Source organism: Chaetodon trifascialis, chromosome 24 (genome assembly GCF_039877785.1).
Source record: "Chaetodon trifascialis isolate fChaTrf1 chromosome 24, fChaTrf1.hap1, whole genome shotgun sequence".
Classification (NCBI taxonomy): domain Eukaryota; kingdom Metazoa; phylum Chordata; class Actinopteri; order Chaetodontiformes; family Chaetodontidae; genus Chaetodon; species Chaetodon trifascialis.
In genome coordinates, this window is record NC_092079.1 from 9,479,530 (window position 1) to 9,499,874 (window position 20,345).

The 20,345-nt window shown below is 42.0% G+C and overlaps 2 protein-coding genes across 2 annotated transcripts in view; one reads left to right on the top strand and one right to left on the bottom strand.

Moving 5' to 3' along the window:
* The first annotated feature begins 917 nt into the window (after positions 1-917).
* LOC139327920 (B- and T-lymphocyte attenuator-like) lies at positions 918-4,785 on the top strand. The gene is made up of 6 exons (XM_070957948.1): positions 918-1,052; positions 3,344-3,667; positions 3,827-3,868; positions 3,957-4,082; positions 4,177-4,211; positions 4,300-4,785. The coding sequence occupies exons 1-6, from the start codon at positions 947-949 to the stop codon at positions 4,633-4,635; spliced, it is 969 nt and encodes a 322-aa protein (XP_070814049.1). The 5' UTR covers positions 918-946; the 3' UTR covers positions 4,636-4,785.
* Positions 4,786-12,769: 7,984 nt separating this feature from the next.
* Positions 12,770-20,345, bottom strand: part of LOC139328027 (OX-2 membrane glycoprotein-like) — a 13,569-nt gene continuing 5,993 nt past the window's right edge. Inside the window, exon 8 of the mRNA XM_070958146.1 lies at positions 12,770-14,856. Coding sequence (XP_070814247.1) covers positions 14,852-14,856 — 5 coding nt within the window. The 3' untranslated portion in view covers positions 12,770-14,851. The remainder of the gene's footprint in view (positions 14,857-20,345) is intronic.

Sequence of the window (20,345 nt, forward strand, 5' to 3'; positions counted from 1 at the left end):
TCTTAACCCTTCTATGCCACTGTTTTTGCTTTTCTAATACTTCTGATACTATATACTCTAATACTTACTGGCCGTAACGACTCCCCAGACTCCCGACGATTTCCCCAGTATCAGATCAATAAAGTCTTATCTTCATTTTGATACTTTGAATACATATTGCTGATAATAATTGTACTTGTACTTTTGTTACTTATATTCACATCCTGAATAGATTCTCATTCTTATTGCTCTTATTGTTGTTATTATATTGCACTATAATTATCTGACATCTGCATTGCAACATACAAAACCCCAATAACCTGATGTGCTCGGTTGGTGGAGTGGTGCTCTAAAACCTCAATGAGACTCATTGACAGACAAGCAATCCACAGGCTGATGGGGATGTCTGATAGGAACCACACACACACACAAATTAGCACACCGCCGTGCACAAGGCCGCACAAGTTTGCAGGAGGCGTAGATGGTGAAGATGAGAGGAAAGGAGAGGGGAGAGGAAGTCAGCCACAGACACTGCCAAGAAGTGATGAAGCTGTCAAGGTGCGAAGACTGAAACAAGACTCGGAAATGACAAGTTCTGTAAGTGAGGGAGACTATAGTAAATCATGAGGTCTTCGCAGTAGCTCTACCATATCAGGGTCTGCACCTGAAACTCTGAAACTGTGGGAACCCCCTAATATGAGATGCTTGACTTCACTGGATTTGCAAAGCGTGCAGAAGCAAGACCACCCACCGACCTTCACTCCCCTCCACTGCTCTCACCAACCCTACTTTAAAGGGGGAAGAGGCAGCAGTTCGGAAGGGAGTGAACAGAGAGGTGAAAGAGGAAGTAGCATGTAACTTGAGTATCTCCATCTTTAGCTGCAGAACTTATGTGTTGTTGTTTTTTTAACCAAATAACAATGCGCTCGGAGGAACGTTTCCCACTTGGATTGGCTGCGACTGGAAGATGACTGCAGGTTTTCTGAGTGTTCCCGCCATGAGGCCTGACCACTGCTGGTCCATCCTGCATGTGTCCATCCTGGCAGTGCTGCTTCTCACCTTAAACGCTGACAGTAAGTTATTATTTTTTGCATACGGTGCTTTCTCACTGTTTGTGTAGTGTTACCATTCTCTCCTCTGTCGGTCTGTAATGTGTTAAATCAGGCTTTTTGACTGAATACTCAGCTTTTTTAAGTTCACCGTGACCATGATCCAAATTCTCTTGGGGCCTCATTTCTGTCAGGGTCATGGACTTTATAGTGCTGTGTGCATGGTAGAGGTTTGATAATAGACTTATAATATATACTTGCACAGTTTTTGGAAGGATGAATGTGGTGTTCAGTCATCTCCCAAATCCAACAAGTGGCTCAGTTTGGTATAAAAGTCAGAGCAGATATCGGAATTTGTCTGTTAAATGTGATTATGTATTCCTCATGTACTTCTCTTTAAAAGCATGTAAATTTCATCATGAGTAGCTATTGAATGCAGTCCAAGTAAAAACTGCATAATGTCTTTTAGGTGCTAAAAAGTCTATTTCAGTTCATTTCTTCTGCAGCAGGAGGGTGTGTTTCGCGTGTGTGGGAGCTGGAAAATGGAAACAGATAGAGATTTTATATGACTATAAAAAGGCAGAAATATTTTTAACAATAAGGATTTACTCATTATCATCCTTATCAATCGCCCGCCCACTCGATGTTCCTTGTCCGTTTGAAGTGTTAACGATCTGTACGAGGAAAAAAAACGTTTCTGTAATTTTCCCTCACTCGGTTCTTGTGCCTTAAACGTTTCACTGGTCTGAGAGCAGAACAGGTATCATTTAATGGTGACTAATACTGGCAGCACTGAGTCACCAAACTTTTCAAATAAATGTTCAAAACAAACTCATAATCAAACGTGTCAATATTACCACCATGCATGTGTTACATCAGTAGTGTTAAAGGGTAATTTGGGGATTTTTATAAATGACTAACAGGTGCTAAAGGTTTTGGGATGCTGTGGAATGGACTACAATGGCTGCAACGTGGTCCCTGAGGGCAACTGCGCCCGTCAAAGTACGTCCACTTTAAGCGTTTATTATTGCCACTGACAGGCTCAGGCTTTCGATCTCTGACAACATTATGGAGAGGATCCCTTCAGTGATAGACCTTTTCAAAGAGCCACTTCTGACTGAGAACTGAAGCCGTTATTGCTGTCTTCAGAAGCCACCAGACTCCTGTGACAAAAGCAGTTGCTGGTCTACCGCCGCCGCCATTGAATTTACTTGTTATTGTGGGCATATTACTGTTTTTGTCGAAGGAGTCTGGTGGCTTTGAATGGAGCGATACAGTGGCAGATGTTTCTGGTTAAATGAAAAGGATCTTACTCTTTAACGGAAAGGTCTGTCTCTGTACGGGTGCTTCCTGTAATGTTGACACAATCTGAGCTGCTGACTGAGGTGATCAGGACCAATTCCAAAACTCATTGTTCAGATTCATCATTTAGACCTCAAAATATGTAAAAATAGGGCCCAGGTTTAAAAATGTTGGAATTGCCCTTTACCTTAATGCAGTACTCGAGAATGCTTTTGAACGCTCACCCAATCAGCTCCGAACAAACATTTCAGTTCATGCTTTTCAACAGGATGTAAGTCACTGAGAAAATCAATACTCATGGATTGAGCAATCGACCATTCGAGAGTGAACTTTGAGGCCTGTCACTCAGCGGCACACGTGCCTGACGTTCAGCTGACAGCAGTGTTGTAGCTTTCAGCAGTTTGCAGTGCTCAGCAGGTATCAGGGTCTGCAACAGGTGAAAGTCAGGTTTGTGGGTTTGAAGTTCCCCTTCAGACACTAAACTTTTCACTCTCACTTCCCTCTCATGCGAATTGTGTTTCCACTCATCATAAAATCAAATGTCTTTTTTTTTTTTCGGCGTGTTTAGTTTTTATGTTTTTACTCAAACTATTAAGCCGTGCGTCACGTTTACTGCTCTTTTGATCTTTTGGTCACTCGACACATAGTAGGCTGCAGATCTGCATTGTGTTGAACATCCCCTCAACCACTCTCGTCAGGGTATCCGCAGGTCGTTAGCCTACTGCTAACGACAGCTGCTTGGAAGCTCGTGGACTCTTAATGGGTCGATTTTAGCAAAATGCTAAAAAAAAATAAATTAATTGAATCATTTTCAATTGTTTATTCCATTAATCCACTTTCTGCTGCTCATCTGAGTCCAAGTTGTGCTCACTTAATTATATAATTTGGAATTATTGTTGTGTGCTGCTGCAAAGTGTCAAAAAAAAATGTTGTGTTCTTTTGTCAAAACTGTGTCATATTAAACTGCTAAACTATCTACTCTGTATGTGTTTGTTATCATTTTCGCTCTGCAGGTAAAGATTCAAACTGCGAGACAACAATTGAAGTGTGGCGCAACACAATTTATGAAGGTGTCGTTGGGAAAAGCCTGAAGATTCACTGCCCAGTGAAGTTTTGCAACAGCTCAACACCAACAGTCTCCTGGTTTAAACTTGAGAATACTTATGTCCCCATCGACGTGAGCAGCGGCAGCCACATTAAAACAGAGTGGAACAATTCAAACCCATTTAAAGGGACATCGTATTTGATCTTTCAAAGCATACTCAGAAGTGACTCAGGTGTGTATCAGTGTCGCAGTGGTCTCACTGTGAGTCATGCCATCAACGTCTCTGTCCACGGTGAGTGTGACTTTTTTTGTTACTGACCCAAGAAGCCCATGTTTCCATTGTGCAACATTTCTAACTGCTACTGAATTGTAAATGTGGAAATGTATTCTGGTTTCATTCGGAAATATGAAACATTTCTTTGTATCATTCAGACTCTGTACTGTTTTGTAGATGTTGAGGAGCCTGCCAATGTGACAGAGAAGAATGACACGGGTAAGAAGCTATCTCACTTGGAACCGATCTAACTTCGCTTTAAAGACATCAACACGTTCATGTGTCAAACTTCCTCCTTTTCTCACAGACAACACAGATGTAGGTTCTGAGCCCACAATGGATCCATGGTTGTACGTGTACGTTGCTGCTGGGATCTTGGCATTTGTCATCATAGTGATAATTGTATCTGTTGCATCGATGCAAATGTGTAAAGGTGAGAATATTCATTACTCATTAAATGGAATTCTCTTTTCCACAATAAAATGCTAAAATGTTTGAATAAATATCACACTAATTTCACCAAACAGGGAAACCGAAGAAAAAGATGCAAACTGATGATCAGGTAAGACGAGGATACGCCTCAAACATCCACCTCATGCCATTCTTTCTTCAAACATTTGTTTACAACATACTTTTTTCGATGTTTGCAGTATATGGCAATCCCCATGGTCGAGCAACCTCTCCCACACGCCAGCCTCCAGGCGTCGCCAAGAGGAAGCCCCTCCGAGCCGCCGTCTCGGAGATCTACCCGGAGAAAGACACCACCCTCACAACCCAGTGAGTTGCCATTACCAAGAGACAACAAGAACCTCTACGCCAAGGTTAAAGAGGACCAAGAGAGACGGAGGAAGACCGTGGAGGAAGAGGGGGGTTCTGTTGTGTATGCTGCCCTCAACCATCAGCCTCCAGCAGGGGCTGCTGCTCGGCCACGGAGGCCAAAGGAGGAGAGTTCAGAGTATGCAGCGATCCGTGTTCCAGGCCACTAGACACTAGAAGACTGGTACACCCCAGAGGAGCTCAGGGCGACAATTAAAAGTGGATATGTTTACCCTCTCACAGCACGGGGTCCACACAGAAAATTCACTTGAACAGGTTTCTATTTACATTTTTGTAAAAACTGCTCTCTGAACGCAGCATGCGGATGCTACGGCACAGACATCCCACCCAATCTACCTGAGACTGTAAAGACTGGCCCGATGGTATGCTACAATTAGTGTCGCCACCATTTGGTCGATATTCACCATTTGGTCGGCACCTGCACACCTGCACCAACAGACAAAACAGAACATACCAACTTGAACCAATGGCTCTGTGTAGCACATATGTCACATGACTGGATGCTTTACGGTCCTTGCCAACACTTGAAAGCTGAAAAGATTAAATGTAAGTTTGCAACAGCATCAATGCCACCTGCTGCTGTTTGAGCTGATAGAGATCAAACGTCAGTGCTGTTGCCCAATATGCTGTCTGATGATGTAATAAATACAGGTATCCTGCCCAAACAGGTGAACAGAAGAGGTCTAATCAGGAACAATAAGTGAAAATATCAGTATAAGTGTTGGGCTTTGGACGAGAAATATGGGATTAGCAAGAAATGGCAAAGCTGACAAGCATGAATATGTTTTGTTGAGTCGCTAACAATGCCATCATGAATTTGCCACTTTCTAGGCTAACAGTTTTGGAAATGGTAAAGGTACTGGTTTAGTTAAGGTTGCCTTGTTTGCATCAGAAAACAGTAAAATGTCTTATTCTTTTTGTTAATCTGGAAATGATACTGATATAATCTCACTGGAGTCATGGTGCAGGATTTCTTCAAATCATACAAACAAATTGCAGGTGCGTTAATCAACCTTTGCTTCGATATTGAAATGGCCAGAGAGCACCAGCCCCCATGCAATGACACCAGCCTCCTCCTCTAAGATACAAGACCACGAATTCCTCAGAAGCACTGGAGAGGCCGAACGCAAACCAAAGTGAATGTGTTTTTAGGGAACTAACAACTAATGTGGATTTGTTTGTGATGTTGGTTTGAACGTTTCATGTCATGCACTCACCAGAGGTTAAAACTGTGACTTTGTGCTGTTGCACATCCATAACTTGAATTTACTCTTTGGAGTGCCATCGCGGCTGATAACAGTAAGGGTTTCATGGGCTTGCAGCCTGTATTGTACCATATCATCAACCACACTGACTAATCTTCTCACTATAAGGCTGACAATACTGAGCTTCTGTAAATGTGTGTTTTACTCCTTCTTTAAATTTTTGATTGTGTTTCTTTGACTGTGAAACAGAGAATGTAATAATAATCTTATTATCTTGTGCAATCAAATAACATGATGTGTATCCATAACTGTTTGATTTGAAGTAAGATTATATGATGCCATCACTGCTGTTGTTGTGTTTTTCTTGTAAAACCATCTAACACCATGAAAACTGAAATGTTTATCCAAAACTGAAGTGTGTGTGCGCCAAAAATGTGATGTGTTAAGTGTCGTGGAAAGAGGGTATGCATACATCAGAGACCACGGTAATCAAAAACAGGAAGTAAAGTAGACCACTTGTCATTTACTGCGATATAAGGAGCAGATCTGCAGTAATAGCTGTTTGACAGAGCTGGATAGCTGGTTCTTCAAGGGTTTCCGCCATGAGACTTAACTTCGGCCTGACCATTCTTCATGTGTCCAACTTCGCGGCACTCCTCCTCACATCGGATGCTGACAGTAAGTTTTTGTTGTTTTATCTGCATTGCTTGTGCTCAGTCTGAGGAGGTCTTTGTCTCCCTGTCGATAGGTGACGTATTCTCGATCACGAATGTGATCACTTATGTTTTGCAATGTTTAAAGATATCAAGACAGAAAATGATTCAAATACACTTTTTGTACATCACACATAAATCAAGACTAGGCGTACAGATATTCAGCAGCACAGCATTAAATTTCAACCCAGAAACAAATGAGATTAAATGTGAATTTAGTTGGATTCAATTTAAAGTAAAAGAAAGAAAAAGAAAAATATGCAAGCAACTGTGGAGGGTCCAACATGGACAGCCGTTAAACTGACAGAGTTGGGTCTTTGATGGTATAAAGCAGATTTTAGTTCATTGTAAGCCTCAAGAGGATCTTTTTAGAGTATGTGTAGATGGGTGATGATTGGGCAAAATTAGCCGTACCTTTTATAGAATTATTTAAGGCTGTAGAATCTAGATAAAATTGGCTTTTTCCTGGCAGTAAAAGCTCGACATATCACAACACAACAGCATCTTGCACTACATAAGCTCAAGCAGTGACCATCAGAGACATTAGAGCTGCTCTGTTGCTATAAATATAGCCTCAAACACAGGAAACCGCTTGTCCTGCCCAAAACCGAAAGTCAACACTGACTTATTTCCCAGGCGTACACAATGTCGTTAACCTGAGCCATGATCTTTTCCTACACCTAGCCAAGCAGTCTGTTGCCTAAAACTGAGCAAACTGTCACTGTTTGATGTGAACCACATGATGGCGAAGGTCATGTACACCTGACCTGTCACTGGTACCCTCCAACATTCATATACCGTAGGTTGTTTTGGGAACATCTTGTCTTTTTGGGAGTCAATGGTGATCGACCTATTCAGTCGTTTAGGTAGGAGGATGTGTTGTCCCAACCGCAGCTCCAACGCAAAATCTCTCATCCAGCTAAATTAAACATATTTAATTTGGAAGAATTTGATTCAGGTAGCACAGAGGCAAACCAAGCACTTTAACCACAGAGATACCAGAGATAAATTCCTGACCTGAATTTTCAGTTTGATGGTCACAGCTGCAACATGAAAAACCCTACAACGTTTTCTGTGATCTAATTCTGTGCCATTCATACTGGCTGATTTTGAGATTTAGGTAACTTTTCACTGCGTTCATATTCTATCATCACCATGTGGTGTCATGTTTGTTATCAGGTGAGGATGTCATGTCTGATTTGTATGTTTTGTCACCTTCCTTCTGCAGGTGAAGATTCAAACTGCGAGACAACATTTAAAGTGTGGCGCAACACAATTTATGAAGGTGTTGTTGGGAAAAGTCTAAAGGTTCCCTGCCCAGTGAAGTTTTGCATCAGCTCAACACCAACAGTCTCCTGGTTTAAACTTGAGAATACTTATGTCCCTGTCGATGTGAGCAGCGGCAGCCACATTAAAACAGAGTGGAACAATTCAAACCAATTTGAAGGGACATCGTATTTGATCTTTCAAAGCATACTCAGAAGTGACTCAGGTTTGTATCAGTGTCGCAGTGGTCTCACTGTGAGTCATGCCATCAACGTCTCTGTCCACGGTGAGTGTGACTTTTTTGTTTTTTTCATAACTGACCCAAGAAGCCCATGTTTAACTTACATTTCTAACAGCTACTGAATCTTAAATGTGGAAATGTATTCTGGTTTCATTTGGAAATATGAAACATTTCTTTGTATCATTCAGACTCTGTACTGTTTTGTAGATGTTGAGGAGCCTGCCAATGTGACAGAGGATGACACAGGTAAGAAGCTATCTCACTTGGAACCGATCTAACTTCGCTTTAAAGACATCAACACGTTCATGTGTCAAACTTTGTTTACATTGTGAAACTTACATTTATAACTGCAACTGAATAATAAATGAGGAAATGCACTGCTACATTCGAGTGCAAAATTTTGCGTATGTGAGTCATGTCATCACGGTCTCTGTCCACGGTGAGTGACTGTATCATAGATGCAGTAAATCTTTTCTTACTGCCACTGAATGATTCATGAAGAATTCTTCACTGTTTTCTAAATAATCTGAGTGAAGATATGTCACCTTTTATGTGGCAAAGAAGCGACATGAATGTCTTTCAGGCTGTGTGGAACTCACCACAGTTGGGACTTACAATTATTGTAAGAAAACTACATCCATTCTCACAGTGATGTTGCTGTTTCACATGCGTTGCTTTGCATAAAAACTCATAAGTGTTTTTACATGAATTAAATCTACATGTTCTGTACTGATGCTTCTTTAATGCTGAGTTAAATGCCCTCTTTTAGATTATCTTTCAGATGTTACAGCACCAACTATTCAGGACCCTCTCTGGCCATTTCTTTACCGCGTTGTTGGAATCGTGGTGTTTGTCATCATCGTGATTGCTATCCATGTTAAAACAAACTCTGCTTGTAAAGGTGAGTATTGTACATGCAGTCATTGTTCAGCAAAACAGAAACTCTGCAGACGTCCTGCTGAGGGTCCAATCTGACAAACAAATCAGTAAAAATACTGATTTAAAATGCCACAATGCAAAAACAATGAATATGTAACACAGCACTTATTCAGTGAAATGATTCTAAAAACACTCACTGATGTCTCCTGATGTCAATCCAAGGTGTCCGTTACGCAGGAAGGTCCAGAGAACCCCATCCGAGCCGCCAGCCCTCCAATCATGTGTTGCGTCCCGCTCATATCTATGAAAATGATCCGTAGCCTGTGTCTCTGTGCTTTGAATTCAGTCTGCTATGTTAAATCTTAAGATATTAAGGCGGTGATTAATGTTAAAACATTTCACAACATGTAACTTACATCTGATTTATTCACATTTTTACTGAGCAATGTTCAGCTTTATTATTATGTTTTGTGTTTATATGCTTTGGGAATCACTGATTGGGTTTGAAATAATAATAAAAAATAAATAAATATGTTTTATTTTTTTTACCATGACAAGATATGACCAGTTTCTTCATCACATTGTACTTACTATTGTAACTCAAGGTGGTGAACTTTTAATTCCTGTAAATCAAGCTATAAGAATACAGAAGTGAAATCTCTTAAGTGACAAACCACTATTCTTCGTGCGTGTATAGGTACATAGTTTTGCTTTCTGTACAGGTAACAATCATTGTGCGCACATCCGGTGCAAACACCTTTTCTGTGATTGTTTATCTGTATTAGTGTGTGTGTTTGTGTGCGTGTGCATATATGTGTGTGTGTGTGTGTGTGTGTGTGTGTGTGTTTGCACCTCTGTTCTTTGTGCTGTTTTGATGTTGACTGAAGCAGCTTCTCTTCTGGAGTACAGTCTCTGTTGTGCATTTGGGAGCCGACAGACTGTCGACTGCTGAACAGGAAGCAGAATTAAACCACATGTCACATAAGCATATTGTGTATAAAAACAAAGCCTGAAAGCTGTTTTACAGTAAAGAATAAAGTTAAGTTCATGCTAATATTTTCTTAATAGAACTGTTATTTTCATATTTGGTCATAAATTAAAGTAGCAGGCAAGCAGATTATAGCAGAACACATTTTGCCAATCCATCAAGTAAACTTTCATCTGCTGGTGGTGCCAGAAGAAAAGTCAGGGGCTCACTGACGTCACTAAGATTCATCACCTGGGGACCACGAATGTACAAAATTTGATTAAAATGCAAATGATAAGATGTTGAAGTACTTCAGTGAGGACCAAAGCGGTGGAGAGGCCGACCTATGCTGACATGCTAGCATGGCTAAAAACTCTACCATTGGCTGTGGAGTTGAAAAACACAGAATGTGATAACAACCACGCTAAACAGCAAGCTACGGTTTCTTATGGTATTAAATTCTGTTGAGTACGCAGAGCTTGAAAATGAAAATGTCGTTCAGTCATTTTTTTCATGCTAATGCTGTTGCAGAATGAGTTGCGTCACCTCAATATTTTCCATTCAGAGATTTCGAAACATACAATACTTGACTGAATTTAATAAATTAGCATAAAACCAGTATCAGTATGAGTCACCTACAAGATATGGTTGTTAAAGCACCTGTTAAGGGCAGAAAGACAGGGGGAAAACCTCCCTATTGCTCTATTTTAGCTCATCACAAGATCAACTCTCTCCCACCCTGAATGCAGGAAATGATAACTTTCAGTTCAGACTGAAACCAGTGACAAAACTCGACAATAACTGAACCAAAAATCTCCACTGGTCTCCTTGCGTGAGGTTTGATTCTGAAGGTCGTCAAGCATTTCATTTCTACAACAGGAACCGCATCCAAGCATGACTGTTAGAGGCAAAAGAAAGCAACATTTGTCATGAGTCAAAAGACGTGGGACGTAAATGAAAATGAGTGAACAAAAATAATCATGAGTGGAAAATGAAAAAAACATAATTAAGTGGTCTGATGCTCTCCTCTCACAGCATAACAAGAGCTTTAGCTGCCAGACATAATAACATTGACACCTAGCATGCAATGACATAATATTTATATTTAGAATTAACACTAACTCAAACTGAACGGCTGCTCAGCGTCTTGACTTTCAAACATGAACTTGTGACTTTGTGGTGACAAAACTTTAACCACATCAACTGTTTAATAATTCTCTGCAGACCTTGATCATCACAGATTAAGCAACTGAAGCTGTGCTGGGGGAGGGAGTCGTTCACAGCTGGTTAAACAGTCAAAAACGGACTTGGAGGATGAGTGGAGAGCGAGGCAGCGAGAGTGGGGAGCTGTACGCACAGTGCAGGGGCTGCATGAAGCACGTGGAGCTGTGCGGCCTGTGAGGTGCGCTACCTCTGTGGTTTTGAAAGTGCTAAAAGCTGACGTACATCGCTGCACTGTCTGCACAATCTCGCACAGGCACTCTCTCTCTCACACACACACACACACACACACACACACACACACACACACACACACACACACACACACACACACACACACACACACACACACACACACACACACACACACACATACTTGCACAAACATAGATACACCCCACCCAACATACTGCATCGCCCACCATCCACCATGTGGTACATGCAGGTGGGGAGATTTATTGCCCCTCATGAAGGGAGTTACAAAGCAGGAAGTACAAGCACTTTGTGCATGGGGCTGTTTTAAGCTGTAATTAGATATCGATATCATTCACGTCCAGGTATGCTGCTTCATGGTTATTTTAGAACATAATGGAATTGGACAAATTGTGGACAAACAAGGGGTAGACTTGACAACTCTCACTTTAAGGAAAATTTAATAAGGTCGCCACCTAGTGGTCTAAAAGCAAAACTCAGGATTCTGAATTTGAGAGGTAACTGGCTTGATGAAATCTTATTATCATCTGACAAGAGGACGTAGATAGACCAACAAACTCATTGAAGATCTTTTAAAAAGAACTTAACTGATTACTGAAATCATTATTTCCTAGCAGTTTGACTCAACATAATCATTAAAAGCCACTGAGGGACCAAACAAAAACACACTAGTGATTTTATTGTGAAGTCCACTCAAAGCTGGCACACTGTTTCCTCCAGATAAGCCTCAATGTTTTTATTAATTGTCATATTATTTGCTTTAATGACAACAGTGTAATAATAATCAGAGTAAATCTGTCAAACGTCACACTGACTCCAAGTAACAAAGGAACTACTTACCCTTTCCTGTCTTTGTGAGGTTTGTGGAAACTGCTGGGGGGAAAAAATGTGCTTATTTACATGAAAGATGGTTGGAGAAAATGTTAGAGAGGTCCAATTCAGATGCTTGAGCTATTAAGCCATTACTTTTAACTAACCATTCAGACTCTTGTGCTCACTCGCTAACTGCAGTAGTCTCTCTCAATTAGTGGCCAGTTATGGTAGTTAAGTGTTTCATGAGACGAACAGGTGTCTAAATGCATTATAAGGAACATTAAAAGCAACGGCATCCTGCAGACTTAAGGTGGAATTAATGGCATGTTTAAATGTCATGCCAACAACTGTCCCTCAGCGTGTTTTTCAAATGACTGTCTTCTTGTGAAACTCAAATTTATCCATGACTCGCACCTCACTCACTGTAATCATACCTGAAACAGCAACAGTGCTCATTTCAGGCTTTTTTAAGCTTTTAAATATTTGCATTGGTTAGTCATAGATCATTTAAAAGAAGCCACCAAGACAAAGTTATGCCACTCGTAGGGTCTGGGAGTGAAAGAGTACAGTCACTGGAGTGGGCTGTGGAGGAAATGAGTTTCCTATTGTGTAACTTTCTGGTGAGGTTTCTGCGCCACCCACAGTCTTCATACATCAGAACAGTGCCAGAGGAGAGCCGAGCTACAAACTTGAGGTAATATTTGTGAGAAAACATCTGAGATTGTCTCCCAGATGCACAGAATAAAAATAAGCAGTGAAACAGCAGCAGATAAAGTCTCAGCTTTTATTTCTGATTTACTTCTAACTTAAGCACCAGGACAGGAAACTAAGTCTGAACTCTCACAGATACTAAAAAGGTGAATACTGTTCAAAACACTAACACTGAACACATGACTATTAAACTGAACGAACTGAAACAGCGATGGATGACTTGGCTAAGTTTTTACTTCACTTGAGGCATTTATTAACATTTAAACTTTATAATCGTCTGTATATACAGATAACTTTACTGTCAAGTTTAATTGAATCCAACAGTGGTGTTTAATTGTTAATAAAATGGATGGGTTTTTTTTCTGATAAATGTGTTTTTCTACAAAATGAAACCTTACTGTACACAGTCCATGTAGGCCCATATTAATATTTTCCCAAATAAAAAGCTAAACTGTGCTAAAACTGGTGCTCCCTACAGTTCACATACTGTACAACAATGCAAGCACACACACACACACACACATATATGGATACACTCCAAATATCTTTTGCTCTCGAAAAACAAACACAAACACAAGCACACATACGCAGAAACACACAACCCCCACACACACAAACAGTGACTCACAGCTGCAGGGTTCATCCACACAGGAATCTGTTGGGCGACGTTAACCACCGAACACATGAAGGTTACAGGTCGACCACCCTTCCCTGTCCCGCACAACACAGCAGCTATAAATAATAACCCTTTCATTCTCTCCCTCTCAAACCATCCTTTCAGTCTGAGTCACAACAGGGCTGGTTCACTAAAAGTCACATTTTAGCCTCAGTGCCCCTGCTTCTGTCTGATTTACTGTAATTTGTAAGTCGGGTTCAAAATTGGCTCGGCGTCCTTTTACTCATCACCCTGTCTGATGACCGCAAATGGTTTTCAGGTGACGTAATGTGGTGGCTGATTGGAGGACCACAGCGATCAGGCAGCAGTGCAAAGAACAGCTGAGGTGTCTCGAAATGTCCTGGAAAACTGAAAATTTTCTCAATCAGCTGCGACGGCGGCGGCTCGCATGAAGAAAAAACACTCTGCCAAGGTTAGGACAGTTTTGGTTATTTCTGTGTGTGTGTTTTCGTCTGTGGTTTGAAGTGTGCTGGGCTCAGATGGGAAAAGGCGACGTCACATGTTGAACATAACGTACACCAATCAGAGTTGAGTGTAAGTTAAAGTCCGGTGGATTTTGATGAATAAACTGTAAACTATTCTCTAAAAGAATACAGAAAAGGTATTTTTTAGATAATGGGAACTCATCCATCCCCGACTGATAACTGATTTATTGATCTATTTAACTTTATATTACATTAGCTGATCTAGTAGATTTTATTACTGAGGTTCATGGTTAATCTATTTATCATTTTACAACACAGGGTCGCACGATGAAATGCAAGTAGTAGTCCCTTTATGCTACACGAGAAAAACTATCATCTACGGTGGGGAGGGAAGGAAGATGAAGAGGAGTCTGACAGCCTGAGGAAAGAAACTGCATCTGCAGTCTGAAACACTTCAAACTGATCAAACTCTACTCAGGCAAGATATATCAGCCTAAATGAACACATATGTATAATTTATCACATAGTTCAACATCTGAGAATTGACCAAAAACTCTCTCTCTCCCTCTCTCTCTCTCTCTCTCTCTCTCTCTCACACACACACACACACACACACACACACACACACACACACACACACACACACACTGCAACCACAACCGTTTCAGGTGACAGAGCATCACTTCAGTCCAACCACTGGACCTCCATGATGACAAGACAAACTGATGCAACTCTAATACCCCTTATTCATATCACAAGGATTTCATCAAGGCAACTTTTCTACCGTAAGTGTAACACCTAGCATTAAATAACGTGGTTTTAGTTCTGTTTACTTCGCAGTAAATGACAAGATAAATTTGTGTCCGCATGTCTTCACGGCTCGTGGGAGCAGAACCAGCAGTGTTGGCTCAGTTCTGTGAAAGCTCTGTTCCCTTCCTCTGCACGCTGAGCTGGAGGGCACGGTGCTGAGCAGCTAGGTCAGGCTCAGAGCTCCGCTGGACCTTCATCAAAGCAGCAGTGACGCCGGGCTGCAAATCAGTCTGGACAGAAAAAGAGAGGGATGCACACAGTTAGGAGGTCAGCTTTGTCCCAAGAAGCTTTCCACAGCGCTTCATTTTTCCCTTCCATTAATCACGCAGATCCTTCCTCTGTCCTGCCAGGATGTGACAGCCTTTTCCTGACAGCACACACCTGAGATTTCACCAAAGATCAAGCACGATGAGCTCGGCGTCACGCTATTGGGAAACTGGCCGATTAGCAAATGCTGACATTTGCTAATTATCATGCAACAAAAAGTAGAGCTGCGGTTTAAGGTGTAACAAACATAGACATAAACATAACAGACTGAAAACATGAGCTGATAGTGGTGCTAGCTGAGAGTCAGAGGACTGCATAAGATGATATACTCTGTCAGTCTGGGCCAAAGCTCTGGACAAACCAATAGGGATGGTAATGTTAGTCAATGTTGAATGATAAAAATCTTATCAACACAAGTTTTTAATTTGTGACCATGTAGATTACAGCTACACCTTGTCATTTTCCCACAAATGAAATAATATAAATTGCCTTCTTTTACTCATCAAAGTATACAAGTTGGAAATTGGTGCACGCAGAACATCAGGAAAAAAGTCTCGACAGGAGCACTCCATGAAGTGTGAGTCCTTCAAGGCAAAAATGTCACAACGTCATGGCCCGAGGCTGCAATTACTTGATATCAATCCCACACAAGAATGCAAAAACAAACAGAGCAGGCACATACACGTCTGTACGCACACACAGAGTCCCCAAAACGCCCACTGAGATCCATAAAGACCACATGCAGAAAGTAGTGAGACATTGCAGGAATTCCACAGCCAGAACGAAGCGCCTGCCGCACCTCGATGTACATGTGGCGGCAACGTGAGTTATTTAGAGGTGGCTCACTTAGAGGGAGTCTACAGCCGACAGCCTAAAAGCCAATTAGAGCAAGAGTGACATGTTAACTCAGCTGTGCGGGACAGAGAAAAGGAAAATCAATCGACTCTGCAGAGGCCAAAAAGTGCTTCAGAAAGAGAAAAAAGGCTCACTCTCAATCATTTTAAGGTTAAAGATGGTTCTTTTTTGCAGTGTGGCGAGCAGCACCTTCACCATGTTAACAACTCGGTGTGTTGCTGCTGTCTTCTTATAAGATATCGTGAATTTATGCTTGTGTTTCCTAATCTCTATGGAGCAATCAGTGCTTCCCTCAGCCCTGTCCTCGTGATTCAAAGGGCGACCAGGGATATGGTCACTCCCCTGAACTTCCTGCGGTGCTGCAGATTGAAGGGTGCCACTAAAAACACTTACTTCCATGAATAAAAGGCTCTTATCTGTCGGTAACTTCCTGCCCTTGTAGCCATGACAAACGCCATACCCTATAGTCTGTACATCTCCACCCGGCCACACCAAAAAATTCATGGAAACACAGACACAAATAGACCAGCAGAATTTTACTGGAAGAGCCTCAGGCCTCGGCCCTGCTTCCCAGCCATGACTGAAGCAGGCAGAGGCCGAATGACGCCCACTGATTCAGAGTGAACCACGGAAGCCTCTGTGGCCAGCTTGTGGTTCAACTGCAGCCGCAGACATCACAACTTTTCGAGCCATCCATGGTGGGTTTCTCTGCAGCTGAACATCTCAGGCGCACTTTAAATATTTGTCATAGTTTTACTTTCAGACAACTGCTAGAAACGAGAAGGTCTGCAGCTTTGTCCGCATTCAGAGAGGGAGTGCTGATTTACCCAGATGTACAGGTACATCTATGACATCAAAGCCATGCAGATGCTTTGGGTTTTACTGAACATGGGCCCTACAAGACCACAAAACAATCTGCTGCTACTTATGGTTTGTCTTGTGGTCTTCATACTAAATTAAAATTGGTGGGACTCAGCTGGAAAAAGGCGCTTTCATGCACCAATCACGATGAAGCGACATCTGAATCAAAATGTGATATAGTTGTCCTCGTTTTAACTCTGCAGCTAAGTTTGTCTTTTTTTTTTTGAGACTAAAAAAGTTTTCATCTGGACCTTTCCTTTGGTATAAGACCAGGACTGTTTCTGAAAAGTTGAATTTCTTAAGTTGGGGTACCCTTTTTCATTGTGTATAACCAGCCACTGCACCAGTGTTAAATTTGATGCTAACACTGATGTTATTGGATCACACATATCCTGCGAGATCAGAGGTGTGAAACCCCATTATGTGTGACAATACTCCCAAAACGGCCTCTTGAAATTGAGACAACATGAATCAGCTCCAAATGAGGCCTTGAGACAGTCGCATCACAGCTGCAGCACAGCTCTCCTCCCTTAAACAGCGATCTGCATCACATCATAGTAAAAGCCTGTGTTCCTTGGCACATCTCACCAGGCCAAGACTGGGAACTACAGTACGTGTGTGTCTGTACAGTCGAGTGTGAGAGGGGGCGTTGTTATCAGCTGGGCAGGCTTTCAACTTCGGACTCTGCTCCTCCTTGTCACTGCTCCCTCCTCAAGGCCCCTCATGTCTGTCTTCCTCCGAAGTCCAAGGGATTAGACGGAGAAAGGGGGTCTTTTCTTCTGGCTGCGAACTCAAGACAATCAGCGCAACCACTTGTTATTCTGCTCAGGATCCACAGAGTTGGAAAATGAGGAAACTTGGACTTTCAAGGACGTGGAAAGTCTCCAGCCAGCGAAATCTATTTTTGCAGTGACCCAGCTGCAATCTATTCAAGATAACTTGGCTGAATTTTTGGCCACAGATACTTGAGCAAGATCTGGTTCAACACAACACTATCAATCACATGCAAATATAGCAATCAAGAGTGTCAACGCTGTCCCTGACCCGTCTTGTGAGCTATGGACGCTCTTACATCTACTGCATGATTGAGGGTTTTGTTGTGTGCCAACAAAGCCCTCAATGTTGGTTTTGGAGCTTGACGTGATGAAGTGATGAGGAATGTAGGAATCAAGGCGACGTGTCAGTGGTTTTCCATCTTTAAGGCATCAGGAAAGTGGGCGTGGATGCCCTCTGCATTGTTATCGCACAAGGAAACAAAGAGGAGGCAGAGCCGGAGGAAAATGGAAAGTCGTTGATCATCTGATTGAGTTTTGTTTCAGAAATGCCTCACTCAAGAAGATTTGACCATTTAGAAAGCTTTCAAGGGTCCACGCAGATATGACAAAGTATTAAATGTACGCTGTATTCATCTGGGTTTCTGCTCTAACACTGGTTGACTCTTGTGACACAAGCTAAATCGAGAGCAGCCCTGAGACCGTCCTGACCTTGAGACATCAGCTCCCACTTTTGTTTTTCTTCCTTTACGGCCGCGACTTTTGTTTGGCCAGCGAGAGCGCCGACGTCAGCCAAGGCTTCTGTCACTGCCGCAGAGCGTTTGGTTTTCCCTCCCTCGACTCGGTGGGCAGAAAATCTGTGATAAAGGGGAAGCGGGCAGCTGTCCACACACGCCACATTACGCTGGCAGCACACAGTTTCCGTGACACCCAGCGGGGATTGTGGGAAAGGTGTTAACAGGAGTCAAGGGAGTGTTGATGACCCATGAATAAGCATCCACCCTGCCACCTCTGTGTGGAAAGGAGCTGTGAGATGACCTTTACGGTGTGCTTTCAGAGAACCGTGAGGCATTTCAAACGTGGTTTATTCACTGTCACTTCACCACCATGCACCTACGCCATCTTCACTTCCTCTGACATTTTTTTTCCACACTGCAAACAGTTGAAACTGCTGAATTTCGCAAATCTCCTTTATTTCTTAACATATAGTTAAGAATATTCTTTTTTTAGCGTTTGGGACACAATAACCCATTATTGCCAATGAGTCAATTTTGGTTTCAACTGTAGACTGACTCTCTGAGGCCTGACACACCCAGACTCCAGTCGGCAGTCGGGCACCACTGGATGACCAATGGGCTGTCTGTTACTGTTGGAACTGGACAACTTTAATCAGTTGCCATTATGCCAATTGAAGAATGTTTGAATCAGCATGTGAAGCAGTTTACAAGCGAGCTGGCCTGACTGAATTTTAACACTTACTGTGGTTTCTTCGAACATTTTATTTTACTCAAGCAAAGTTTTACGGTACCAGTTCCAACTCCTGAATCAGACGTATTCCCAACACAACTTTTTGTAATGTTTTTGGGATTGTGACATCTTGGACATGAACTTATTTCATGCAAATATATATATATATATATATATACATGATAGCTGTCAGTCTTTGTCATTGGCAGTCAGACAAGCTTCTTTAAGCTTCTCCCAAATTGCCCTGATGGGGGATTAAGAAAGCGTTATCTTATCTCTAACACCTGCAATAGCTCATTTTTTGGGCCACTTGGCAGCAGTAGAAACATGGCTTGATCAACACTGAGATACAGTGTTATCATTGAAGTTGATATGGGAAACAGTTGCTTATTTCCAGCATTTATTTGTGTCCATCTGTTGAATATTACTATATTTTCTCTCCTTTGAGCTCCTGTTTGGTCTCCACCTGCTCCTGGGGGAAATGTCTGTCTCTTTTGCTGTTAAATATGCCACTATGTTCATTATTCATCAATATATTTATCTTGTTTGGTAGCGGACAGTTTTTATATGAGAGCAGTGGGAGTGAACCAAAACAATGCAGCTGTGGGCCTGAAAACCAAAACAATAAGCTGAGAGTGGCTGAAATGCTCTGGAGAGCTGAGGGGAGCTGCCCAGTCGGGTGATAATTCTCTGTGTGGTTGTCACAGAAAGCAACTCCCTTTCATACAAACACAATCGTGTGATCTATTGTCAATATAAAAATCTTGACTACAGCAGCTTTAAGTACAACCTTTGGCAGAAAAAAACACAGTCTGGTCGTCTTTGCTCAACTCCTCTGAGGTTTGCTTGTCAGGGCTCATAAAACCCAGGATGTTTTCTCTTTAACCAGAAGAAATGTGAACATCATAATCAATCCAATGATAACAGGCACTTAAGACTTGGCCAGCACAGCAGGCCACAAGATAAAGAATGCACTGCATATCAGCTGAATGCTTTTCTCCCACGATAAAGGTCCTGCGGTGTAAAGAGTCCCATGGAAAAGCCTGTATTATGCTCAAATGTTCAGCCTGCTTTTCAGTTGTTGTCACGCTTTTCTATAGCTCGGCCTCACATTTATACAGTGACAGTCACTCCTGACAGCTGCCAAGAAAAACCTCAGTTTTCTGCTAAACTCTGAAGCCGTTAGAATCAACATTAGGAATTTCTCAGGAAGTGCTTCTTATTCACTTTCTTCACCCACGTTTCCCTGAGCTACTGGGGCACTGAAATTGGTAAGGGGAAACCCACTAACAGATACTCTCATAGCAGGAGCAGCAGTATTTTTGATGACATGCTCTAATTTACTTTTTTGCAACCACCCCTTGCACTTCCCAGAATGCCACTGGAAAACCACGAGAGCACAGGCATGACCCTGCTGCTGCAAACACTGGTGTTTCACCAGTGCTGTTTTCTGTTTTATGTGGATTAAATCAAATTGTAATTAAATGGCACCTCAT